Raw genomic sequence first — 20,905 nt, 5'->3', positions numbered from 1 at the left:
AGATTGAGCACCTTTAAGTCGTTCTACTTATGGGAGCCCGACCGTAGTGTAGCGGCCTGTTTTGCCATTGCCAAAATGGGCATGATGCTCTCTAAAATATGATATCAGCAGCGTGATCGTCTCTCCAAATGTGGCAAGAGCGGTACAATTTTCGGGTGCCTACTCCAGGATGGGGTATCCGAATGGGACATGCCGCTTGGGCGTGGGCATCCAACTCCGCCAAGCCGGCCGGCTATTTATTCCACCGAAAAAGCAAAGCAAAGTCGTATAATATTTCACTGCAACACTAAAAAAGTCATCTAAATTTTGATAGAAGTTGGTCATATAAATCGCACTACTTCTTAGCGAACCTTCTTAGAATGGTTAACATAATCGTAGGCTGTTTAAACTTGTCTTATAGTTATGAATGAGTAATTTCTTTAGAATTGAAATTTTGCGTACCGAATTTAAGTTCAATTTTTTCGCGCCGTGCAGAGAGAGAGAGATCCAAAGCCGAGGGCACTTCGGCTGCGTTCGGGTGGCCATCGGCTGGCGGCGGCCCAAGCTGGCGCTCCTAGAGCGGACGAGCTCCAAGTCGGGCAGTTAAGCTCGAGTGATTCATGGTGGCGCAACAGCCGGAAAGTCGCGCTCGCTTCTTGGCTCCGGCGGTGAACAGTTCGCCCGCGAGCGAAAAGGTGTCAACGTAGTCAGAACGCAGTGGAAAACCGGATGCAAGACCGAAATCGGTGCGTGGATGCATTTCGTAATTCGTTATTGGGGGCTCCTCGGCAGCAGGAAGCCGGCCATTCGGGGGGATCGGAAATGACCGGAAGTGCGCAAGGAGCGCGCGGCGGAGTGGGGAGTGCGTTGGCGATGGCGATGGCAGTGGCAGTGGGGTGTCGGACACGCCTGCGCACAGGTTTCCATTGAGTTTCGGGGCCGGAAAAGTCTCGCGCGGCGAAGCCAGCTGGCCAACAGTTTGTTTGGCTTTTCCGCGGAACGACAGCCAGTTGGGAGCTCGCCATTCGATTCGATTATCCATTGCAAACAAAGGTGTCGCGGTCTCCAGTTGCAAATGTTCTGAATCAATAAATATACTATATATGTGTACATATTTTCAACGGCTGGCACAAAGGAAGCAAATACTTCGGCCGCTCGGTGCAAATCAAATTACATTTCTGTTTTATGGTCACGATAAAAAATAAAGAACCGAAAAGTAAAAGCTGTCTCTGGACACGTAGAAATGGCAGCGGGTGTATATAGTGAGGCCCAGAGAAATGGTCAGCAGTTCGCTTGTACAGTAGAACATGGCCATAAAGTTCGAGAAACTCTCTGACTGACTATCTATCTATCTATCTATCAATCAACCTAACTGACAATAACGTTCTGAAATATAGAAGTTATTTCAATATTTGCACACTAATAAGTTGGGTATTCAAATCGGTCAGTTTGAGATATTTTTCTTTGTAGCAGAGACAATTTTGGGTAAGCAGAAGTGCGAGAGTATTTGCATCTTCTCGCCGGACAGACGGTCGCTTCTTTGTGGCGACACGCGTCGCCCACAGATGAGTCACAATTAAAGGGCTTGGCCCCAAACAAGGGGCCCCGTCGCAGGCACAGGTCCCCAGTTTCAAGTCCCGGGTCCGAGCTCCTCTGCGTGTGGCCGCCCGATTTGTATGCGGTTCTTGGCCACAGCACAGTGGTAACCGCAAATGACAGGCACGCCAGAGGAGTGAAAACTGAAAATTATAAACAAAAACGGAGACACCCGACAAGTGCAGAGGCCCAATAAATGGGGATGTCGTAATGACACTTAATGGCAAGCACACACTGTTTCCCCATCAGCGAATCCAGATACTCTAGCCGCCAGATACCCAGAGATACATAACGTCATCGCTTGATTTTCATTTTCCATGGGGCGCCAAACGAAGCGTGCAACCGAAAAGGCGAAAAGAGCAGACAATAGTAAAAACGAAATATAGAGAATAGAGCGCAATAGAGATTGCATTGTATCTGAATGTCTGAATGTCTGGAAATCTGGTTGTCTGGATGTCTAGGTATCTGGATATCCGTGCTGCTGCATCGATGTCCCAGCTATTTATAGGTCGACTCCTCAGCGGGGGAGGTAGTTGCCGTGGCACGGCAGCATCGAGCATCTGATAGCCCGGGAATGGGTATATGCGTGTACCTTCAGTAGCACTCCGGTCGCAATCCGTTCCGCGCTCCACTCCCGTCATCGCAATCGAAGATAGTGCATCCGATCGGTTCTGCTGTGCATGTGATCTAATAAAAATACAAATGTGTTATCCCATTTTGACAGCAAACTGTTAATTTCTAAGGCAAAACGCCGTGTGGTGTGCAGTTGGTGGATATGCCAGATACAGATACAGATGACTATTCCGATCCAGATCGCAAAGAAGCCACAATAAAGCCCGGGCGAGAAATCAAGCGTTCGGCCGGCCAAACAACAACTAGCACTCAACGCACATTAACGCAAATCGCCTCAAATTAACACTGAACACTAAAATCGGAATACAAAAGTGCGGATACAATACTATTTAGAAGCCATGAATCCGAAACCAACAACTACCAAGCTGGCCGAAATTGAGCAGTTTTTGTTGGGTAAGCCAGGTTTTTCTCAAAGAATCGGTCTTGGGTGTTAATAGTATAAGTAGCTATTTATCAGCACATAAAAGTGCTTATGAGATACTCGTATTTGTTTAAGACAACTATTTAAAAGCGGTTGGAAAGCAGCAAAATAATCCTTGGTTTACAATAGCCAATCTCATATTTCTTCAAAACTTATTTTTATGATTTTTTTTTTTTTTTTTTTTTTTTTTTGTTTCCATCGATAGTGTTCCTATCTCATAAAGAAAATTCTACTTATGGCATACCTATTTTTCTGCGTGTAGCTAAAATCAGCAAAGCAAAATTGAAGCCAGTTAGTGTGAGATAGATCAACAGAAACTTTGTTAATTTCGCCAGGCAAACAGCGCCATCAAAAAATTACACACCGACTCAAAGTTGAGAAGAGATGGAGGAGGAGGAGGCGGAAGAGGAGGACGAGGAGGAGGAGGCGATCCAAAACATAACCATTAACAATAACCCAGTGCCGGAGTATTAGTATTGACTCATTCCGCAGGCGCCCGAGCTTAATACTCTTTTGTTCTTCTTTTGGCCTGTGACCAGACCATCGGACTCTTCTGGATATTTTAGTGGCCCTCCTCCTCTTCCTCCTCCTTCGCCTCGCGCGTATTTCGTACACTTTATCGAGTCCCAATTGGGCTCCTCTTTGGAGCGCTGTTCCCCCGAATCGTTTATATATATGTACATATATATATTTGTGGTTATTTCGTTAAATCATTCTACATGTGTATGTGGACGAGAAAGACAATAAACAGCGGATTGGACATGCCGCAGAACTAAGCCTTAAGCGCTCTTTTAGCCCATCTTGGACCTTCCCTAGTCGGTTCCACTTTCTCGGGTCTCGGTTCAGTGGCTCTCAGGGCATGATCAGGGGAATAGAGGAGCACGTACATATATGTATGTATATCCACCCTCCTCCGATGACTGTTGCTTCAATTTATATTTGTTTGTGTATGCCTCACATTGATACATATATCGTACAAATGAGTTTCTGAGGAGTTTCCCAACGATCCTGATTAAGACACAATTATCAACTTAGCAGTTGGTTTCTGCAACACATATTACAGCGAGACAAGCTTATTGATAACAAATATACATACTTATAATGTTTTATAGGATAAACTTCTTCATTATTATCCCATTTTAAATTGGTTAGTTTGCACCTAGTAATCTTTCCTCTGCTGTAGACTTAAAGGCCAAAGTCAGAGTGCTGATTTGGCATACAGATCAAACAAATTATACTTTTAATGCCCTTTTCCCTAATTCATTTGGTTGGAAAGATATGCACTGTCAAGATCCCCAATTATCCATAGTTTGGGAGCAAAAAGTTGCCTTTGCACGAAACGTTTTAACTGAACGGTTAAGTTAAGTCTTGTTTCCACTTCCTTAAAAAAAAAATTATCGCTCCTAACTATATATAATAAGAATTTGGCTTCAAGCTGAAACTATTATTTGTCCAAGGCGTTTTTAACAATTAAATGATGGAAAGTTGCCAAAAAAAACTCCAAGTGACCAAGCTCTTCTGGTTAAGATCTCAAATTCTTAAGGGCATTTCCAGTTCGCATTTCGCCAGCACGACTTTTGGATATTTTTCTTATTTCCATATTTGGACATATTACTTTTAAGAGCAGTTCACCGGAGCTTTGCGTGCTTGAGTTTTAACAAGATTTCGGGCAAATTTCAGCGTCTTCTGGTTTTCTGTGGATGTGGGCATTTCTGGACAGAGGGTGGGGTAACAGACACCAGAGTTAACTTTCTTGGTCAGTGAAATTATTTTTAATTGCCCCGGTCAATTCGCAGTTGACTCTTGAGCAAGAGCTTATGAGGTCACTTATGTACATGTACATGTACATACCCACATGCGTTTGTGACCGTACTTCTGGCTGGGAACGGTAGAGCCAGTGAGTCACGGCTGCAGAAGTCGGAGCAGAAGAGGCACCACCACTCCACTGGCCCACTAATTGCCCGCCCAAGAAAGCTACTCTGTTGCTCAACTGCCCCGCCATTAGGCTCAATGATGCGTTTAAAAATAATAGCCGATGGGGCCGCCGCCTTATTTAGCCAGCTGAAGAGCTTACGATCCTCCCCTCTGCTTGCTTTCAGATGTCCGCGCCCACTTCCGAGCCTCGCTGGAGACCTCGGAGTACGAGAACACCTCGAACCTATTCCATGTGACGGCCGCCGAGCAGACCGCCGCTCTTCTGGCCCGCTGCGAAATCCTGCTGGCTGCAGCCAGTTCTGCATCGGGATCGGGATCGGGACTGGAACTGGGATCAGGGCTGGGATGCGCAGACGAGCAGGCGGCAGCTAACCATCGTTCCAGCCTGGTCGACTGTGTCGATAGCAAGGTGGGCGCGGAGACCGGTCCCAGCGGTTATCTGGAGATGCTTGCCTCCCCGTCACCCTCGAAAAGCTCACGTGAGTGCTGAACACTACTCATACATATTACATACAGTCATGCTTCCCTAACTGAAATCCAAATAAACCATGCTAAAGTATACTGGTAACTTTTGTAAGCTCTACAATTATGTATTTATATTTAAAAAAAAACGGTACATTGTTGAAAGAGACTTAAACCAGCATAATGGTTGCAAAGCGGATAGCCAGGCTTTAGAAGCACTACTGTACCTGTACCTCTCTAATGCCTACAATTAGCACTAATTACCCGTAATTGCAGTGTCCGCCTCGCGGGAGTACATTGATTTGGGCAGCAGCGGATCCCTGGATCGTTGCTCCGTCAATCAACCGGTTCCGGCAGCGAAGGACAAGGAGCCACATCAGCAGCTCTACGAGATTTGCCAGGGCCAGGGAGCGGGCCAGGACGAGGATGAGGCGCAACAGGCGATCACCTTTACCCACGAGGTGTTCATTGACTGCCCGTATGCAGATCTGCCCGCTGGCCACTTGTCCCTGCAGAGGTCAACAAAGTACGGACAGCTGCAGAGGATTGTGCCCAAGCGGCTGTTCTTCGACCAGACCCGCAAGTGCTACTGTGGCATCCTCAACGATTGGATGCTGTGCTATGCCGACGGCCCGACCGCCTGTCGACCCAGCAGCACGCTCTACTTGAAGAGCTCCTCCATCGAGATTGAACACTTCGGAGAGGGGAAGCGGCGCGACATCTGCTTCCAGATCACAACAGACGACCCCAACAAGAAGTTCGTGTACCAGGCCAACAACGAAGTCGATGCCAAAGAGTGGATACACGCCATTGAGGCGGCCATCCGCGGAGATGCTGGTGCTCATTCAGCGTTAAAGACTCCACCGCCCCGGAAACTGCCCACGCCGCCGGTCCAAAAGAAATCCACCTACACAGCAGCGGATATCATCTACGAGGAGCCCTCGCCCGTGTATGGTCTCATAGACTCCTCCTCCATGGTGCTCCCTAAGCTGCCGGAGAAAAGCAACAGCCCAAGCGCCCTCGCCCGACGTTTCGAGTACGATGTGCCCAAATGCCCGGCACAGCCGCTGCAGGACACCTCCTCCAGGGTGGCATCTGTAAGTGGGGAGCTGGAATCCCTGGGACTACTCAACGAGGGAGATATTAAGGTGCAACCGCAGCCTTCCAGTTTGCACGGAAGCATATCGCTGGACTTCCAGGCCAGGGTGAAAACAGTGCACAGTGAGCTCTCCACCCAGTTATCAGCGGCCGGTCCCAGTCCGGATCGTCTGAAAAAGGCAGCGAAAAAGAGCTATTCGAATGGTAGTGAACCGGAGATGCTCTCTCCCCTGACCAGCCCCGTCCAAACGCCCACCAAGGATCAGAAGAAGCAGCGCAAGTCAACCACCTCACCGCAATCCAGTCCGGTCAGCAAGGACTGCGACAAGCTGGCACGAAACTGGTTCCTCAGTCGCCTTAACAAGAGCACCGGATTGAAGGCGACCAACACGGGCAGTGCATCACCAACCAACGCCAAGTGCAAGCAGAGCGAGAAGGAGAACCTGCTGACGGAAGCGGAGCTGGGCGAGGGCTATGATGCAAGTCCTGGTGATCGGTATCACGGCCTGCCGGGCAGCCCGCCCACGTCGCCGTGTCTGAAGGCGGAGGCCAAGAGCAAGGTGAACATGATTATCAACCAGTTTGAGAGTAGCGGTCACCTGTCCACCATGTTCAGCGTGGAAGCTTTGGCCGCCAATGCACTCGCCTCGCTGACATCCTTCTGCGAAAGTGATGGTTGCAACAACTACGAGCCAATCATGCCCCTGGCCACGACTCCCAGCAGCTTTCTCAAGAAGGTGTAGACTGCCGCACATCCGTCATCTGCTATTCACATCCGACGTCCTGGAGAGCTCGTTCGTCTCTGTATTGTAGATTTAATCCTTAGGCTAGTGAAAACCACTCTCCGGATGTCACATAACTTTGACATAAAATTTTAATATCAAAACCATGGTTGTTAACATACGTAAAAGTGCGACATGTAAGTTTGAGTTTTCCAATTGGGCGCACGGTGCTTGGACAGAAAAAATCTTGATGATCGAGGTAGATTTCCATGTCGTTGCTGCTGTCGTGGGGATGTGATTGGATTATAATATAGTTGGGAAATAAATTCAGTTCTATTGTCAATTATGAGCCGGATAGGCGATGGTGGCCCTTAACGGATTGGGATCGGAGCGCTGAGATTCTATAATGTCCACAAGAGCGTCACGTTTGCGCTCATCTGCCACGAGCACTAACTTTCGAGGTGACTCCTTGCTGCTAAACAGACCAAGTACCTTCTTGCCATCCGTCTTTACTGTGAACTGGACACCGCGAGCCGTTGCAGCCACGGAGCTAATCTCGTTCCATAGGTAGGACCAAAGAGACTGTGTGTAAAAGAAGTATAAGTAAGGTCCAACTACTGAAAGTTAACAGCAAAACTCACCGTCCAAACGCCGAACATCTCGTTACGTTGCACGTACATCACCCGGTAATTGGTCACCACCAAGTACTCGGACTTTTGGATAATCTCCTCACAGTGAATGAAGTTATCTGTGGTGGCAAATTTACCCTTGTCGGTTTCCCTGCGAGTATATTTGGTTAAGTTCGCGTTTTTTGTACTCCAGCTGAAAATCTAGTAGCTATCGACACTTACTTCATTATTTTATTCCCTGTCGCCTCCATCAAGCAATAGGGTCTCAACACGAAGTCGTAGTGCTGGAAACGCGGCGGTCGCATACGCTTCACATCCTCGCTTGCATCCGCCGCCCGTTTCACAGCCTCGAAGCTGCCACTGGCAAAGTCAACCACGCCAGCGGTGGGGCGAGCAACCAGGCCAATTGCACCCTTACCCAGGCCCTTGAAGAAGCCCTCGACCCCGTTATCGCGAGCCCCAGTCACTGGTTTGGTTACAACGCCAGTGACACCGTCCACAAAGCCCTGATAAAATTATAGAGTCATATGGATTTCAAACTGATGAACCACATAGATGAGGTCTTACCATCACTAGACCCTTGCTGCTGCGGGCCAATCCTTCGTGGAAGTTCTTCGGTTTGTTTTGAATACCCTGTCGTCGTTTCTTTTGATAGTCCTCGTCGAAGGTCAGCGCAGCCAAACCCTTTCCCATAGCACCAGTTATTCTAATGGTTGAAAATTGAAGTTGGTATTAGAGGGCCGACTGTACTTTGATTAAAGGGCAGCTTACTTCGAAACCGCTCCCGCAGCACCACCCACAGTGTGGCCGAAAAGAGACTTTACGCCCAGGACCAAACCCTCGGCGAATTCTCCAGGACCTTGGATGGCACCCTTTAAAATGATAAATCAAACAGGTGAGCGATAGAATTAGTTAAAAATTAAGTTTGATTCACCTGGAACGGTTCATAGAACAAGTCTTCGACGCCCTTCTTAAGACCAACCACTAGGCCATAGGGATTGCCCAGGACATCAAGTCCGAGGACGAGCACATACAGCTGCTTTAACGCTTGGCCAGTGTAGTGTGAGGTGATCTCGTTGATTAGCTGCTTTTGGGAGAAGAATTGATACTCGCGCTCGAAGAAGGCCAGACGGAAAACAACATCGTTTACGTCCGTTAGAGTCACACCCACGCCCTGGACCAATGAGCCCAAGAAACCGGGCAACGCCTTTGTGTCCGACCCGGCCATCGAGAAGCTGACATGGATCTTGAGCGGACCCAAATGCAGGTTATCGTAAAAGCTCTTCTGCTCCTCCAACGAGTGCTCTTCAAAGAACGCTGAAAGCGGGAGCTCAATTGATTCAACATCCTGACGGAACTGCTTAGCTGCTGCCTCGTCCGAGACCTCCTTGGCAAACATTTCGGCGATGGCAGTAAGGAAGTTCAAATCGACTTTGAAGAGGAACTCTTGGATCAGTATCCTGGCGTACTTGAACTGACGCACAGTTGAGTTCGGCATGATGCGCTGCACCATGCTGCACTCGATAAATGGTTTAAGACTGGTGGTACTTGCCACACTCTTCGGGGGTGGAATTGGCGCCAACACCACAGGGAATATTGGATCCAGGAACTGATTATCCACCTGTATACGATTAATTTTCACATGCAGCTGGCTTTGGAATGGCGACGACTTGCGGGACAACCAAATCGCTGGATAGAAACTGCGTCTTAAGTTTCTCTCCACCGTCTTCTTGAGGATCATAAGGTCGAAGTCGATCTAAAAATAAACAATATACGATAAAATCTCCGAATGCCGAGTTTTTTTTTTTTTTTTTTTTTTGGTTTTTCTTACCGGGAACTTGTTATCTAGCTTGTAGGTCTGCACATCGTTGACACTCTTGTGAACTAGATATTTTTGATACTCAATTTCCAAAAGCGCGTTTTCGTTAATGGTTAACTCCTTAAAGCGATTCTTGGTCACTTTCTTTGACTCCCATATAATGCCGGAGCTGGTAACTCCCAGATAAAGTATGTCAAGGCCCGTCTCGTTGTTGATCACTGACAAGCCAATGCCGTGAATACGCAGATCAATGCTCTGGGTAATAGACTGTAACGAGGCCGTGCTTTCCGTACGATTGGCGATCGATTCGTTTTCCGTAAAGAGCAGCACACGTTGCAGGCCGTCGAGGAATGATACCCATAGAACCTTTCCGCCGTCTTGCATGCTATTGGTTTTGAATTGTTAATTATGAGATATAGATTTTAGGAGTCGTAGTCTTGCTCTTAGAAGATACTTACATCACTTCGCCAATTCCGTCTCGTTTCAGATCCGTCTCTTCCTTGTTTGTGCCGAACACAAGCATTTTTGGACCTGTAGGATCGTCCCAGGCATACATTATAGTACTCTTTGCATTTAGGATATGCTCGTTTTTGGTTCCCTTCTCGTGGTAAACAATCTGCTTGCCAGTGTGATTGATGAGCAGGCCAGGCGCATCGGCTGGCTTATAGTCCGTAAAGGTGATATAGACGCCGCCTTCCGTTGTCTGAACGTCCACATTGATACCGCCGTACTTGCTGTCCTCCAGTTTCAGGAGCGTACAGATCACCTCCGTAAAGTCGAAGGCCGGTGTAATCTTGCCATCCACGCGCACCACCAAATTGTTCTTTGTGTCGTTTCTCGGCCAGAGAGGTTCCATCTCATTTGGCTCGAGATGGAGCCATGGATCGGCTGGACGACTCTGCTCCTGCAGTTCTATATCAAAGTGACACTTGTTGCACACAATATAAAAGGGTATGAACGTTATCTGCTTGGTCAAAGAGTTCTGTGTCAAGTGGTTGTGAACACCGACAGGGTATTTCTGATTGTTCGCAAAGCAGATCACTTCGCCAACCGAACCCGCCACGTCCAATGGAATCTTTTCACTCCATTGACCATTGTCTATGCGAATTGAAGCTTTTTTCTTGTCAAAGAATAGCTTATCCCGGAAAGTGAACAAAATGGGACCAGAATACTCAGGAGGATGGTAGAGAACTTCCACGGAGGTCGTTTCCGATTTGTAAGTGAGCATCATGCCGGTCTTATTGATCATCCAAAAAGGGCTAAAAAGCGTAAGCATCAAGCTGCCATGTCGGTTCTCTGTTCTGAAAAATATATGAATATGCATATATTATTTGTTAAATTAATTAATTATCACTTACTTCACATAAAGATCCATGTCCACCTTCATTTCCGAGTCATATGATGAAAACGTCCAGGTAATAACATCATCAGTGTAATCCCAGATCTCGGTAGCGCAGGACCAGTCTTTCTCCAGATATTGAACCAGCTAAAAACCACGGAAGTGGTCATAAATTGCGATCAATTTTTATTATTTGAGAGATACTCACCCGCACAACTAGGAAACTCTTCGATTCCTTGCCTTTCGAGGCCAATCGAACGGTCGGCAGGTGGAGCACGTCGCCGGAATTTACAGGCTTTTCTCCATAGTCCAGAAAGTCTTCCTTACGATAGCCTCTGTCAACAAAGCGCTGCGACGACTGTGCATCCAGGCCATCCTCTTTTCGGACAGAGCAGCCGGCAACTGACACTTGGATATTAATGGGCAGAGAGTTGCGCAGATAGAGTGGAGGGCGCAGATGAATCGTGTAGAAGGCGCTTAGCAATGTATACTTGTTGGTGTTTTCGAAGTACACCTCCGATTTTGATCTTCGAGCGTTCATGATAAGCGGTTCGAACGTATTGGTCGGATCACAATGCAACTGATGCGAATAGTTAAGGTCCGAGGGATTGGAAGCCCACGAAATGCCCTGCACTGATCTTCTGTAGCCGCGCATGGAAAAGAATAAATCCTTGGATTCCGCGTATATGGCGTGCAGTGGTACATGGAACACTTCGCCGGGACGCACACGTCCGACGAAAATATCCTCGAAACATTGTGCAGTAGGGGCAGGATTGCGTCGATAAATATTCAAGCCGGTCGTAAAGTGATTATGAACCTGCAATGAATGGAGTTGGAATTAACAAAATTGTATATACGATCAAACTGCTAGTACTTACACTAACAACACCATGGATATTGACTTTGGTTGTGCCGTACTCCTGCTTTACTTCAGAAATAATGCCCCAAGGCTCGTGAGAGGTACTGCGCATCAGGTTGAAGAAACGCGTGTCCGACTTGGAAACGGGCAGTGCGATCTCCTTGTTGATATCTCCAATCTGCAAAAGAAACGTTTTAATAGAATTGAGAACACTTAACTGAGCAACATTTCCCTCCTACCGTCACATAAAGAGTGTAGTCCTCGGAATCCTCTTCTGATAACGTGCTCAGATCCTTAGTCTGCAGATATGCCCTTCCGCCCGTCGAAATGGTGCAGGTTTTTATGACGCTGGGATCGACCTCTTCAGATTGGGCCACCATAAGAAGGGTACTATTTGCACCCACAGGTGTGCCGCCGCGGTGCACTTCGTGCAGTGTAAAGATGCCCTTCCGCAGATTCAGGTTAACATCGAAGCCAGTGTCGTTTTCCAGCACGTAAGGAGCCACGATGTCTGGCTTGGTAAGACCGTTCTGGTCAATAGCCTGCGAGAAGGCCTCGGCCAGTTCGCTCAATAGACCCAGGCACGTCTTGCTCAACGTAATCTCCAGCGTCTCTGCCGAGTGGATGTTCATGTGCATCGCCTGCTGTTCAGCATCGTCTTCCAATTCGCTCTGCACCTTCTCCATGCCCATTTCGAACTTAAGCTCCCATGGCGTGTATTCACGAACGCCGTTGCGACCAATGACCTCGTTCAGCTCAATAATAGGCTCCCATTCGGCAAGGGCTTGGTTATAGTAATTCTAAAAAAAAAGTAAAATGTTACATAAAAAAAATAATTATTTAAGAAGCCCAGGGTTGCGGTTATCGGAACTCCTTGGAGAACTCCTTACCATATTTAGTGTCAACGAGCCATGAGCGGTGAGACTGCGGCTCCAATTGTTGAAAACGGCAGTAATGCGGGTGTCTAGCGAAATAAGTGGCTTCGTGTAGTAGCCTACGCCGGACTCAATCACGAGCGTAATGCTGGGAATTTCAATTACACACTTTTCTGTCTTCTGCTTTTCGTTGTCAGTGCTGACGCTTCTCTGCTCAGCCTCCAGGGCATCGACGCCCTGTTCCACCTTGGTGAACCAATACGTGCGGCTATGGAAGTGGTGCTGATGCCACAGATTCGAATAGTTCCGCGACTCCTCGGCAATAGCGCACTTGGTCATGGTGCCACTGGAGACGCTCAGCATTGCCTTGTTTAGCAGCTCGATGGTGGCCGGCGACACGTTGATGATAATGTCACTGAGCTTTAGGCTAATGTGCATGCCCTCTTCTTCGGGAGTTGATCCTTGCAGGCTAATAACGCACGGGTGAAGGATATAATGACGCGTCATCTCTCGCCGCTCTGGTAGGAAAGCACACATGTACATCTTCAGAGCATCGATCTGTCCGTTTACAATCTGTTTGTCGTTTATGCTGCGGTAATTCAAATGCACTTGAGCCTGAATAAAAATTGAGGTCAATTAAGGATTATCATTATATCTTTCGATTAACTTTGATTAACTTACATTGAAAATAATACAACTGGTATTAAGATCTTCCAGATTTTCCACTAATATTATATCTGGCTCGTCAATATGCAGTATTAAATTCATTTTTCGGTTTGGAACTTCGTGACCTAGAACAAGCATATGGATGTCAGGGAATCTTTGAGATTTAATAACATTTGTGACATACTGGATGACTCGACAGGAACCAGCTCTTGGGCGGCTAATATGGCGGAGGAGCGAATAGAGTGCTTGGTATCCCGAGCAGTTTCCGAAACAGGCGCTGGCTTTATATAAACAGACTCGCGCGGATTCTCCTCAGGCGGCAAGGTAAGAAACGTAGTCAGTTTCAGCAGGAAGTCGATGCAGACGATCAGATCGAAGCCACGCACACGGACCTCAGCTGCAAAATATCGTATCGTATCGTATATCGTATTTATAAGAAACTAAAAAAAAAATGGTATCACCTACCGAACGTGTCATCTTCTTTTATTATAGCCGTCACATCGACCATGAAGTTGCGCTCGTTGTAACAGGCATCGATGATCTCGTCTGTATCCAACTTAGGCTGAACCCAATCCTTGCGACTCAAGTACTGTCGGATCTGGCTTTTGGAATTACTTCGCATGTCATCCATTTGAATATTGCACAATACAACAGAAGTGCTCAGTGTGCCGTTGTCCAACTTGGTGCCCTTAACGGAGAGGAAATATATTCCAAACCTGGCGAGTCCTGCTCCTTCACCTTCAGGGCAAAGCAGGTTAGTCGCAGGCTGAGCTTATAGCCCGTTAAGTTACTTACCCTCCATTAAATTTATGACCACACCGTCAAACTGAAAGTTAAACTTGATTGATTCGTGAATCTTTTCCCTTATCGGAGAAACTTGAACGGTACGAGATAAACGTCCCGCACGAGAGTTGCGTCTTTCGGGTCTAACTTGTGCTTCCTGCGGCGCCTCCTCGCTTGGAGGGAACTCTTCCAAGCCCTCGTTTAAATTGCGATTGAGAACAAGCATTACCAAAGCATAATCATCCGCGAATAGAGTGAGCTGCAAGAGGAGATAAAGTCGTCTCAGCTGTAGCTGAAATCGATACGAATATATCTTATTTACCTCAATGGACTTTAATCGACCGGAAAGATTTAGTTCGGGCACATCCCGGTACCATGTGTATGACAAATTGCGCGTGATTGATAAGGTGCAACTCATGGGATTCATCATATTGAATTTAGAGAGGAAACCCACTTCCGCGTCCACTTCTAAATAAATTAATAGTTGATTAGTAGTTGTACGGATTTGGAATTACATAAAATTATTGATCTTACCATCAACCGTTGACTCGTTGCCATCTAATAAGACAATTTTGGAAATCTTAACATCGCATATTTGCAACTTGATCTCGTCTATAACAGCTAGCCGTTCCTCTTCGGCCACCGCCACCTCCACCGTGTTATTCGTTAGCTCCAGTAAGCCCAAATCGAGCAGCAAGGCATTCCTGTCCTGTGACCCAATTGGCACAATGATAATGGGAGCCTTGATGCGGATATTTAGTTTCATACGAGTGGCCGTTTCATAGGCATCCATTGCCTTCTGGCGAGCGGACTCGGCAGCCGCAGCACCAGCCTGCGATATGGTTGCTTGGGCCGCTGTGAAGTTGTTTAAGAAGTTCTGCAAAGGCGTCAGGCTCATTAAAACTAATGCTTATATATTTTAATCTCATAGATCTTACCATAACACCTGCCACAAACCAATTGAGGAAGATGATCTTCATGCAGCCAATGTCCACGGTTATTTTCATATCATCAGAGTTGTAGTCTTGGGTCTCCTCCTTGTTGTAGATCACAATCTGGCAGTTGAAAGCGTCCTTGCCAACAATACTCAGAATCTGAAGAATAGAATAAATTGATTAATTCTGGTCCTCGGACGATTAAGCTACTTACATTCTTGTGAATAGTGTAAGGATTTAGGTCCAACACCTGAATGTCTTTAAGGCCAATGTTGACTTCCGTGTAGGACGACTTTATGATCAGACTGGACACGAATTTCTTCACATTCATCTCTGCTATCGGCCGCTTTCGGCCGGTCAGCACCAGACCCACTTGATCCAAATTAGCGATAACACGAACTTTCACCGTCTCTACGACGTGAGTGCGGCGCGTCTTCTTTCGCCGCTTCATCTGGTCGGTGGTCATTATTTCCTCTGTGTCCTCAAGAATAACATTAAGCGTACGTTTAATGCCATCTCCTCCCCCAATGGAGCCCATCCGATCCCGTGGTCGGGTACTTGATAGTACAAGATCTAGGTTTCTTTGGAAATTGTTTACGACCTCCATAATCCTTTGTAGGCATTCCTGGTGCAGCACGATTTGAAGTACCTCGAAGTTAGCCACGACCAACTGTTCAGTGGAGTTGTACTTGGTGCTGAACTCTGGCGACGACTTGTCTGCAATTGTGCACGAGACGGTGAACAGGTAATTGGAACTATTCTCCTGTTTCGGCGTATAGATAACATCTAGTACATCCATGTCACTGTCCTGGCAGTCATACTGTCGCAGGTTGATATCTCCAAGTCTAAAAACAAAGAAAGTATGGTTAAAAGATAGTTTAAAGACAGATTTTGTAACATCTTTACTTGACTGTGGCCACCGATTCATAGGTTTTGGACACAAAGTGGGCCTCCAGGCGTCGAATGTCGATTGAGAGAATCTGCTGAGGTGGCGTTGGGGGTAGCTCTTCAATAGGCTCCTGGATATTCTCAGTCAACTGAGAAGGAAGGACATCACCATCAGGAGTCAGAAATTCAATAGAAACATCGGGGCTTGTCTCGCATTTTCTACTGGACTGGAACAAAACGAAGTTGATTTCTCCAAGAGAAAAATTTACATCGAGACTGGTGTACTGAATGATCTCGTCCAGCAACGGATCCTTACTGGCAGAGCTCCCCGATGCCGAAGGCCCAATCTTTTTCACTTCCTTGTTGATGAAATTGGATATGGACATTGAGCTGCGCGAGTTCGTCTGTGTGAGTCTACTAGCCGGTTCCTTTTGCTCCGGCAGGGGAATACTTGTTGCCACCTTTATGGCGAGGAAAATGCGATCCTCTGAGACATTAACTAGGATCGCAGGCAAGTCGATGTCCACTTTAATATTTGGAAGACGCGGATCATTGTCAACCACACATAGTGCGGCAGTTACTTTTAGGGAGACGGGGCGCAAAACGTGCATCTCCGTTGAGTTTGCCTCCGCTAGCGCATTTTGCCACGGCTCTCCAGCTCGCACGACCAGCATCTGCACATCGTCAACTGCGACTGTAAACCTGTCATAAGCATTTTCCATTACCGTCTTGAGGATCTCATCCTTATCCTCGCCGGCTGAGAAAAGATGCTGCAGCTTGTTCGACTCCCTACGCGGTTGGCTGGAGAGGTGCACCTGGCCCATGCTAACTACTAGCAGGGATACGTTGCCCGCATCGTAGACTCCTTTATGTGGTACGACCAGGATGTTTGGCATTAACAGGATGTCCACATCCAGCACTGCCTTCTTGTCGATCATGTACTGCATTCCAGTGGCTGAACGCTCCTTGAAGTTCGAGATTTTCGTGCTGGCAGCATCCTCAAACTTGGAGAGCGTGACATCGCCAGGCGTCTGGAATGCGTTTATCAGGGCCAATATGGTTGGCGCATCATACGTTATCTGCAACGGGCGCGCCACAACCTTCACTCGCTGGTCGCACAACTTGTCCAGTGGGTTTGTCTCGAAAAACACTTCCAGCAGGTTGAACTCGTCGGTGATTTTTGACTCAACCAATAAAGGCGTGTAATCGTTGCGCGTGAGACCAGTTACCTTGATTTCTCTCATGCCAGCAATAATGCTGATGGCTTCGGCAGCTGGCCGTTGGGTGATCAACGCGGTGGCCATAGAAAAGTTAAGAAGGACCAGCGACGGCAGCTCATGGAAGTCCTTCGTTGCCGCGGAACTATTACGCTCATCCTTGTAAAGGCCGACCTCTAAGGCTATCAGTTTAAAGTTCATCCTGATGGCCTCGTAGCTCTCTGGAAGGTCTGTGGGCTTGGCGTTCTCTTGGTAACCAATAGCTCTGTACATCTTCTCTTTCTCTTCACTGGTCATTGCCGCTTCAAACTTCTCAACTGAAAATTTAAATTGAAAGATCGCTCTTCTGTAAAATAATTAAATACCTACCAAGTTTTTGACTGGTGGTTTGGTCATCCTTCTTGGCTCCGCCGCCCCATCCCCAACCACTGAACCAGCCCGACTTTTGTTCAGGCACTGCCTCTCGTTGCTTGGCTATCTCGATGTTGACCCTCTGCCGGATTAGCAGCAAGTTAAAAACGTCCAGCTCCGTTTCTAGCAAACGGCAGGTTTCCGTAAGCACGGCTGACGGTTTTTTGCTTAAGCACTGCTCCTTGTATTTCTAAAACGTAAAATGTGCACTGTGGATACTGTAGTTTCTTTAGTTAAGACATTCCACACACCTGTGCATAAGTGTTGCAGCGTTCTCTGTGGGTCTTGATGTGTCCCCAAGTCCAGCTCTCTCTGGGTTTCCTTACTTCCTCCTCTAGAATAGAAGTTATTGCAAAGTGCCACCAGTCCCTGGCGTGGCCTTTGTATGCTAAAAAAAATAATACATCAATTTATGGTTAATAACTACTGAAAAAAATCAGAGTCTGATCAATACTTACGTATATTGTAGGGACGATATTTCCGGTACGGTATGCCCAACTGCTGGCGGTTCATAGCGTCTCCAAGCTTCATGAGATTGTCGAACTGTGTGTTTGTCAAGCCGACATTAAGCTTTTCCATTTCCAGCGTAAGATCGATTTTAGGTTTTTCAAATGGCGGATCATCGAGCTCCGGGTTCATGTTTAGCTTTAGCTTGGCATTGCAAGAGATAGGACCCAGCACTATAACCGCAAGGAAACGTTTTAGGTGTTTCTCGTACAGAATTATAAAATATTACCATAGTTGTAGTTGGGTTTTGTTTCCTTGCAAGCAATATTCGTCTTGAACTGCTGTGAAAGGTCGCTCTTGTTGTTCGCGTACAGTTGTCCACCACAGTTCAAATAGGCGGAAAGACATGAGAGATTCGCTATTTTGAAGACCTGCGACGCCTGCTGGGCCATGTAGCACTTCTCCCAGTCGCAATCGGTGGTGTAAAGTTCGAGCTCATGCAGGGATATGCCGAAGGAGAAGGGACTACCCGTCGTTGTGGTATCCTCGTATCGCAGATGAACGTTGGTTATCTGCACCTGCAGATTGTTAACGATCTGCGCCGTTAGCTTTTCGGCAAATCCTGCATCTGCTTTGGGCTGATCTGTGAATGAGTATAATATATATATATATATTTCGATTCATTCAAAGAATGGAAAAGAAGATTCGCTTACCCATTTCCAACTCCTTTTTGCGAGCTGCCTCCAGGGCATCAAGCGCCGCCTTCTTGAGGTCCATCTCATATTTGGCCTCCTTTTCGGCGTTGTACTGGACATTGTTGTTGGGTGAAACTAAGACATAAAGATCCTCAATGTTGACAATTACCGGCTGGCTGTACAAATTCTTCCAGGGGATCTTAAGCACTAGTTTGCCTGCAAATTTATTAAATTCACAGTGTATGAGTATCCAATTCAGTTGGAAACTAATGCTTTACATACCCAAGTAACCATAGATAAGCTGTACGGGCAGGTCCAACTCGTCCAGGGCATTCTCCCGTATCTTGAGGTTCTGCAAGACGACATCGCCTGCCAAACAAAGACAGAATTTGCTTTCATTAGTCTTATCAGTCGCAGTAATCAGTCATTTGCAAAAGTGGGAGCGAATGCCTATTAATTAATTACGGGTTAATTACATAGGGAGAGCGCTATAGCTACATTTATATATGACTAAGGCTTTGCAAAGTGTTAAGTACGCAAATGGAAAAAGCAGCGGGCGCACCAATATGTCAATACTGTTTACCAATGTCTGGCATTTTGGGCATGCGGCATTTATAGTTGTTAAGTGTTTGTTATGCTTGGAATGCAAAATGGGCAGCACAATTGGTGAATATACTATACATTGAATTACGCTTGTGTGTCAATAGTTTAACGACCAAGCGACCCCATTAAAGTTATCCAACATTTGAGGCCAGTCGAATCGCACTGATAGGAACATGTTTGGCCTTACTTTACAAACTTCATATCTGGCCAATAATCATAATTCTGCAAGTGGTGTTCAATTATCGACATTAAATACAAGAGTATTAATTATAAGTTACTCTGATAACAGTGTTGTAACAACTGATTAAATTAGATTGCTTCAATAAACAAGAAGAGTTATTCACCTGATTGCATTTTACAATATATGTACATATAACACGCTTGACTTGTAAATTGCAAAATGAAAACAAATATGAATCATTGGGCAAATAATATAATATAAATAATATACCCTGCATAGAAGCAATATATACACACATATTCCATTGACTTAACTAGGTCATTTTTGATTAGTTAAGCTAATCAGTTTTATTCAAAATATTTAGGTATTGTAGAGAAAATATCATTTTATAGCATATATTCATTCATTTCTAACGAAGCATAAGCCCGGTCTTTCTTACTTCAAGCATATTTGAATGAAATACTCTTATATAAGTTTAAAACAAAATGCTAATTAACATGAATTTATGAACGCAAGGCATTATGTCACCAAGTTCAAGATCAGCCGAATTAAAACAGGCTTGTCGCCGAACGTCACTCTTTGAACAAACCCGTTTACTGGGTTTGTCGCAAACTTGTCTTCGTGAAGTGGAATTTACAACCCACTTAACATGAAGTGAAGTGAGTACATTCAGATAAAAGACCGAAGAATTGTTTATGTTTCACACAGAAACCCTATACAAGTAGATTTGTAAATAAAAGATATAAAGGCAGAGACTAAATGAGCTCATGGAGAGCCAAGAGAAACCACAAGAATTGCTCTATCGCACAGCAAGATGCAACAGTTGTCCCACCCCTCGAAGTCTGAATGCTCCTCCGTCTTTTCTCTTTCTCAGAAGAATTCATTGGGTTCGCATGAACTTGCGAATACGGCTCACTTAGAAGCGACGAAATTAGGTCATTAATAGTATTTTGCCAAGGATAAGGTCACCGCCATCATTGTTTTTTCTGGGCACTTGCGTGCAAATAGACCAATAAACAATGGGTACCGCAGTAAGGCGATGTTTTTGCGTGAGGGTGGAGCAGAATGGTGTCATCCTCTCCGGGGAACTGGAACTCACCTCCCCAAATGCCAATCTTCAGCTGGTTCCGGTCCAAGTTCTCGATGTAGTCGCCGAGCACCTTGTTCAGCACATCGGCCACCACCGCCTCGAAGACCATTGTGTCCTAGCAGATGCTCCTATTGATTTTCCTCCAAGTTTGTGGTTGTTATTCCAATTGATGTGGTCGTGGTGAGTGCTTCAAACAATCTGGCGTTCGCTGTGCGGTCTATAGTTGATCTAAAATACATGCATATGTAAACACAGAAACCAAACAGATGGAACGGAGAGACGGATTAAAACACAATGTCGATGATGTCATCGTTGAACGCATTTCAAATATTTTGGCACAATCCGCCAGGCCCATTGTTCCAAAATAAACTAACAAGCCAAACGATTGTCCAGGGTCAGCTGGAGTAGGGCTGGTGCGATTAACTCACTACTCCACTCCAGAGCACGTGTGCAACGCCCGTTCTTATCTCTATTTACTGCACCCAATTACCAGCGGCATTTCCACGCGACAAAAAAGTAGTAACTCCGTGCGATGCGCGTTCTTTAAATGCTCGCCCGAAACTAACAGCTGTTGTGTTTTCCGTTTGCGTTCTCCACCTGGGGACGCTCAATCAGCTGTTCG

The 20,905-nt window shown here is 46.3% G+C and overlaps 2 protein-coding genes and 1 non-coding gene across 6 annotated transcripts; 2 read left to right on the top strand and 1 right to left on the bottom strand.

Moving 5' to 3' along the window:
• Nucleotides 1-577: 577 nt before the first annotated feature.
• blow (blown fuse) lies at nt 578-7,169 on the top strand. Of its 3 annotated transcripts, NM_165542.3 has the most exons (4): nt 578-725; nt 2,300-2,601; nt 4,729-5,043; nt 5,303-7,169. In NM_165542.3, the coding sequence occupies exons 2-4, from the start codon at nt 2,547-2,549 to the stop codon at nt 6,865-6,867; spliced, it is 1,935 nt and encodes a 644-aa protein (NP_724580.1). In that variant the 5' UTR covers nt 578-725; nt 2,300-2,546; the 3' UTR covers nt 6,868-7,169. The 3 variants fall into 3 exon arrangements, with proteins under 3 accessions (NP_724580.1, NP_001163073.2, NP_001163074.1); NM_001169602.2 differs by lacking the exon at nt 578-725 and having other exon boundaries at nt 2,172-2,601; NM_001169603.1 differs by lacking the exons at nt 578-725; nt 2,300-2,601 and adding an exon at nt 3,435-3,522.
• On the bottom strand, nt 6,982-20,848 carry Vps13 (Vacuolar protein sorting 13). Of its 2 annotated transcripts, none has more exons than NM_001273852.1 (30): nt 20,658-20,848; nt 20,293-20,511; nt 18,692-18,778; nt 18,428-18,625; nt 18,004-18,357; nt 17,726-17,947; nt 17,519-17,655; nt 17,226-17,457; nt 15,658-17,173; nt 14,966-15,596; nt 14,755-14,910; nt 14,351-14,693; nt 14,139-14,284; nt 13,829-14,075; nt 13,499-13,771; nt 13,218-13,430; nt 13,049-13,158; nt 12,383-12,982; nt 11,732-12,292; nt 11,512-11,670; nt 10,842-11,450; nt 10,653-10,780; nt 9,753-10,595; nt 9,307-9,679; nt 8,410-9,231; nt 8,247-8,347; nt 8,043-8,181; nt 7,698-7,981; nt 7,488-7,626; nt 6,982-7,428 (listed from the first exon to the last, which is right to left on the bottom strand). In NM_001273852.1, exons 2-30 carry the CDS (start codon nt 20,390-20,392, stop codon nt 7,186-7,188), a joined length of 9,966 nt encoding a protein of 3,321 aa, NP_001260781.1. In that variant the 5' UTR covers nt 20,393-20,511; nt 20,658-20,848; the 3' UTR covers nt 6,982-7,185. The 2 variants fall into 2 exon arrangements, with proteins under 2 accessions (NP_001260781.1, NP_610299.2); NM_136455.3 differs by having other exon boundaries at nt 20,774-20,848.
• On the top strand, nt 7,728-8,992 carry asRNA:CR45130 (antisense RNA:CR45130). The gene is made up of 2 exons (NR_124454.1): nt 7,728-8,370; nt 8,426-8,992.
• Nucleotides 20,849-20,905: the final 57 nt, after the last annotated feature.

Source organism: Drosophila melanogaster, chromosome 2R, assembly GCF_000001215.4.
Source record: "Drosophila melanogaster chromosome 2R".
In the NCBI taxonomy this organism is placed as follows: Eukaryota; Metazoa; Arthropoda; class Insecta; order Diptera; family Drosophilidae; genus Drosophila; species Drosophila melanogaster.
This window is presented reverse-complemented; position numbering and strand designations above follow the sequence as displayed.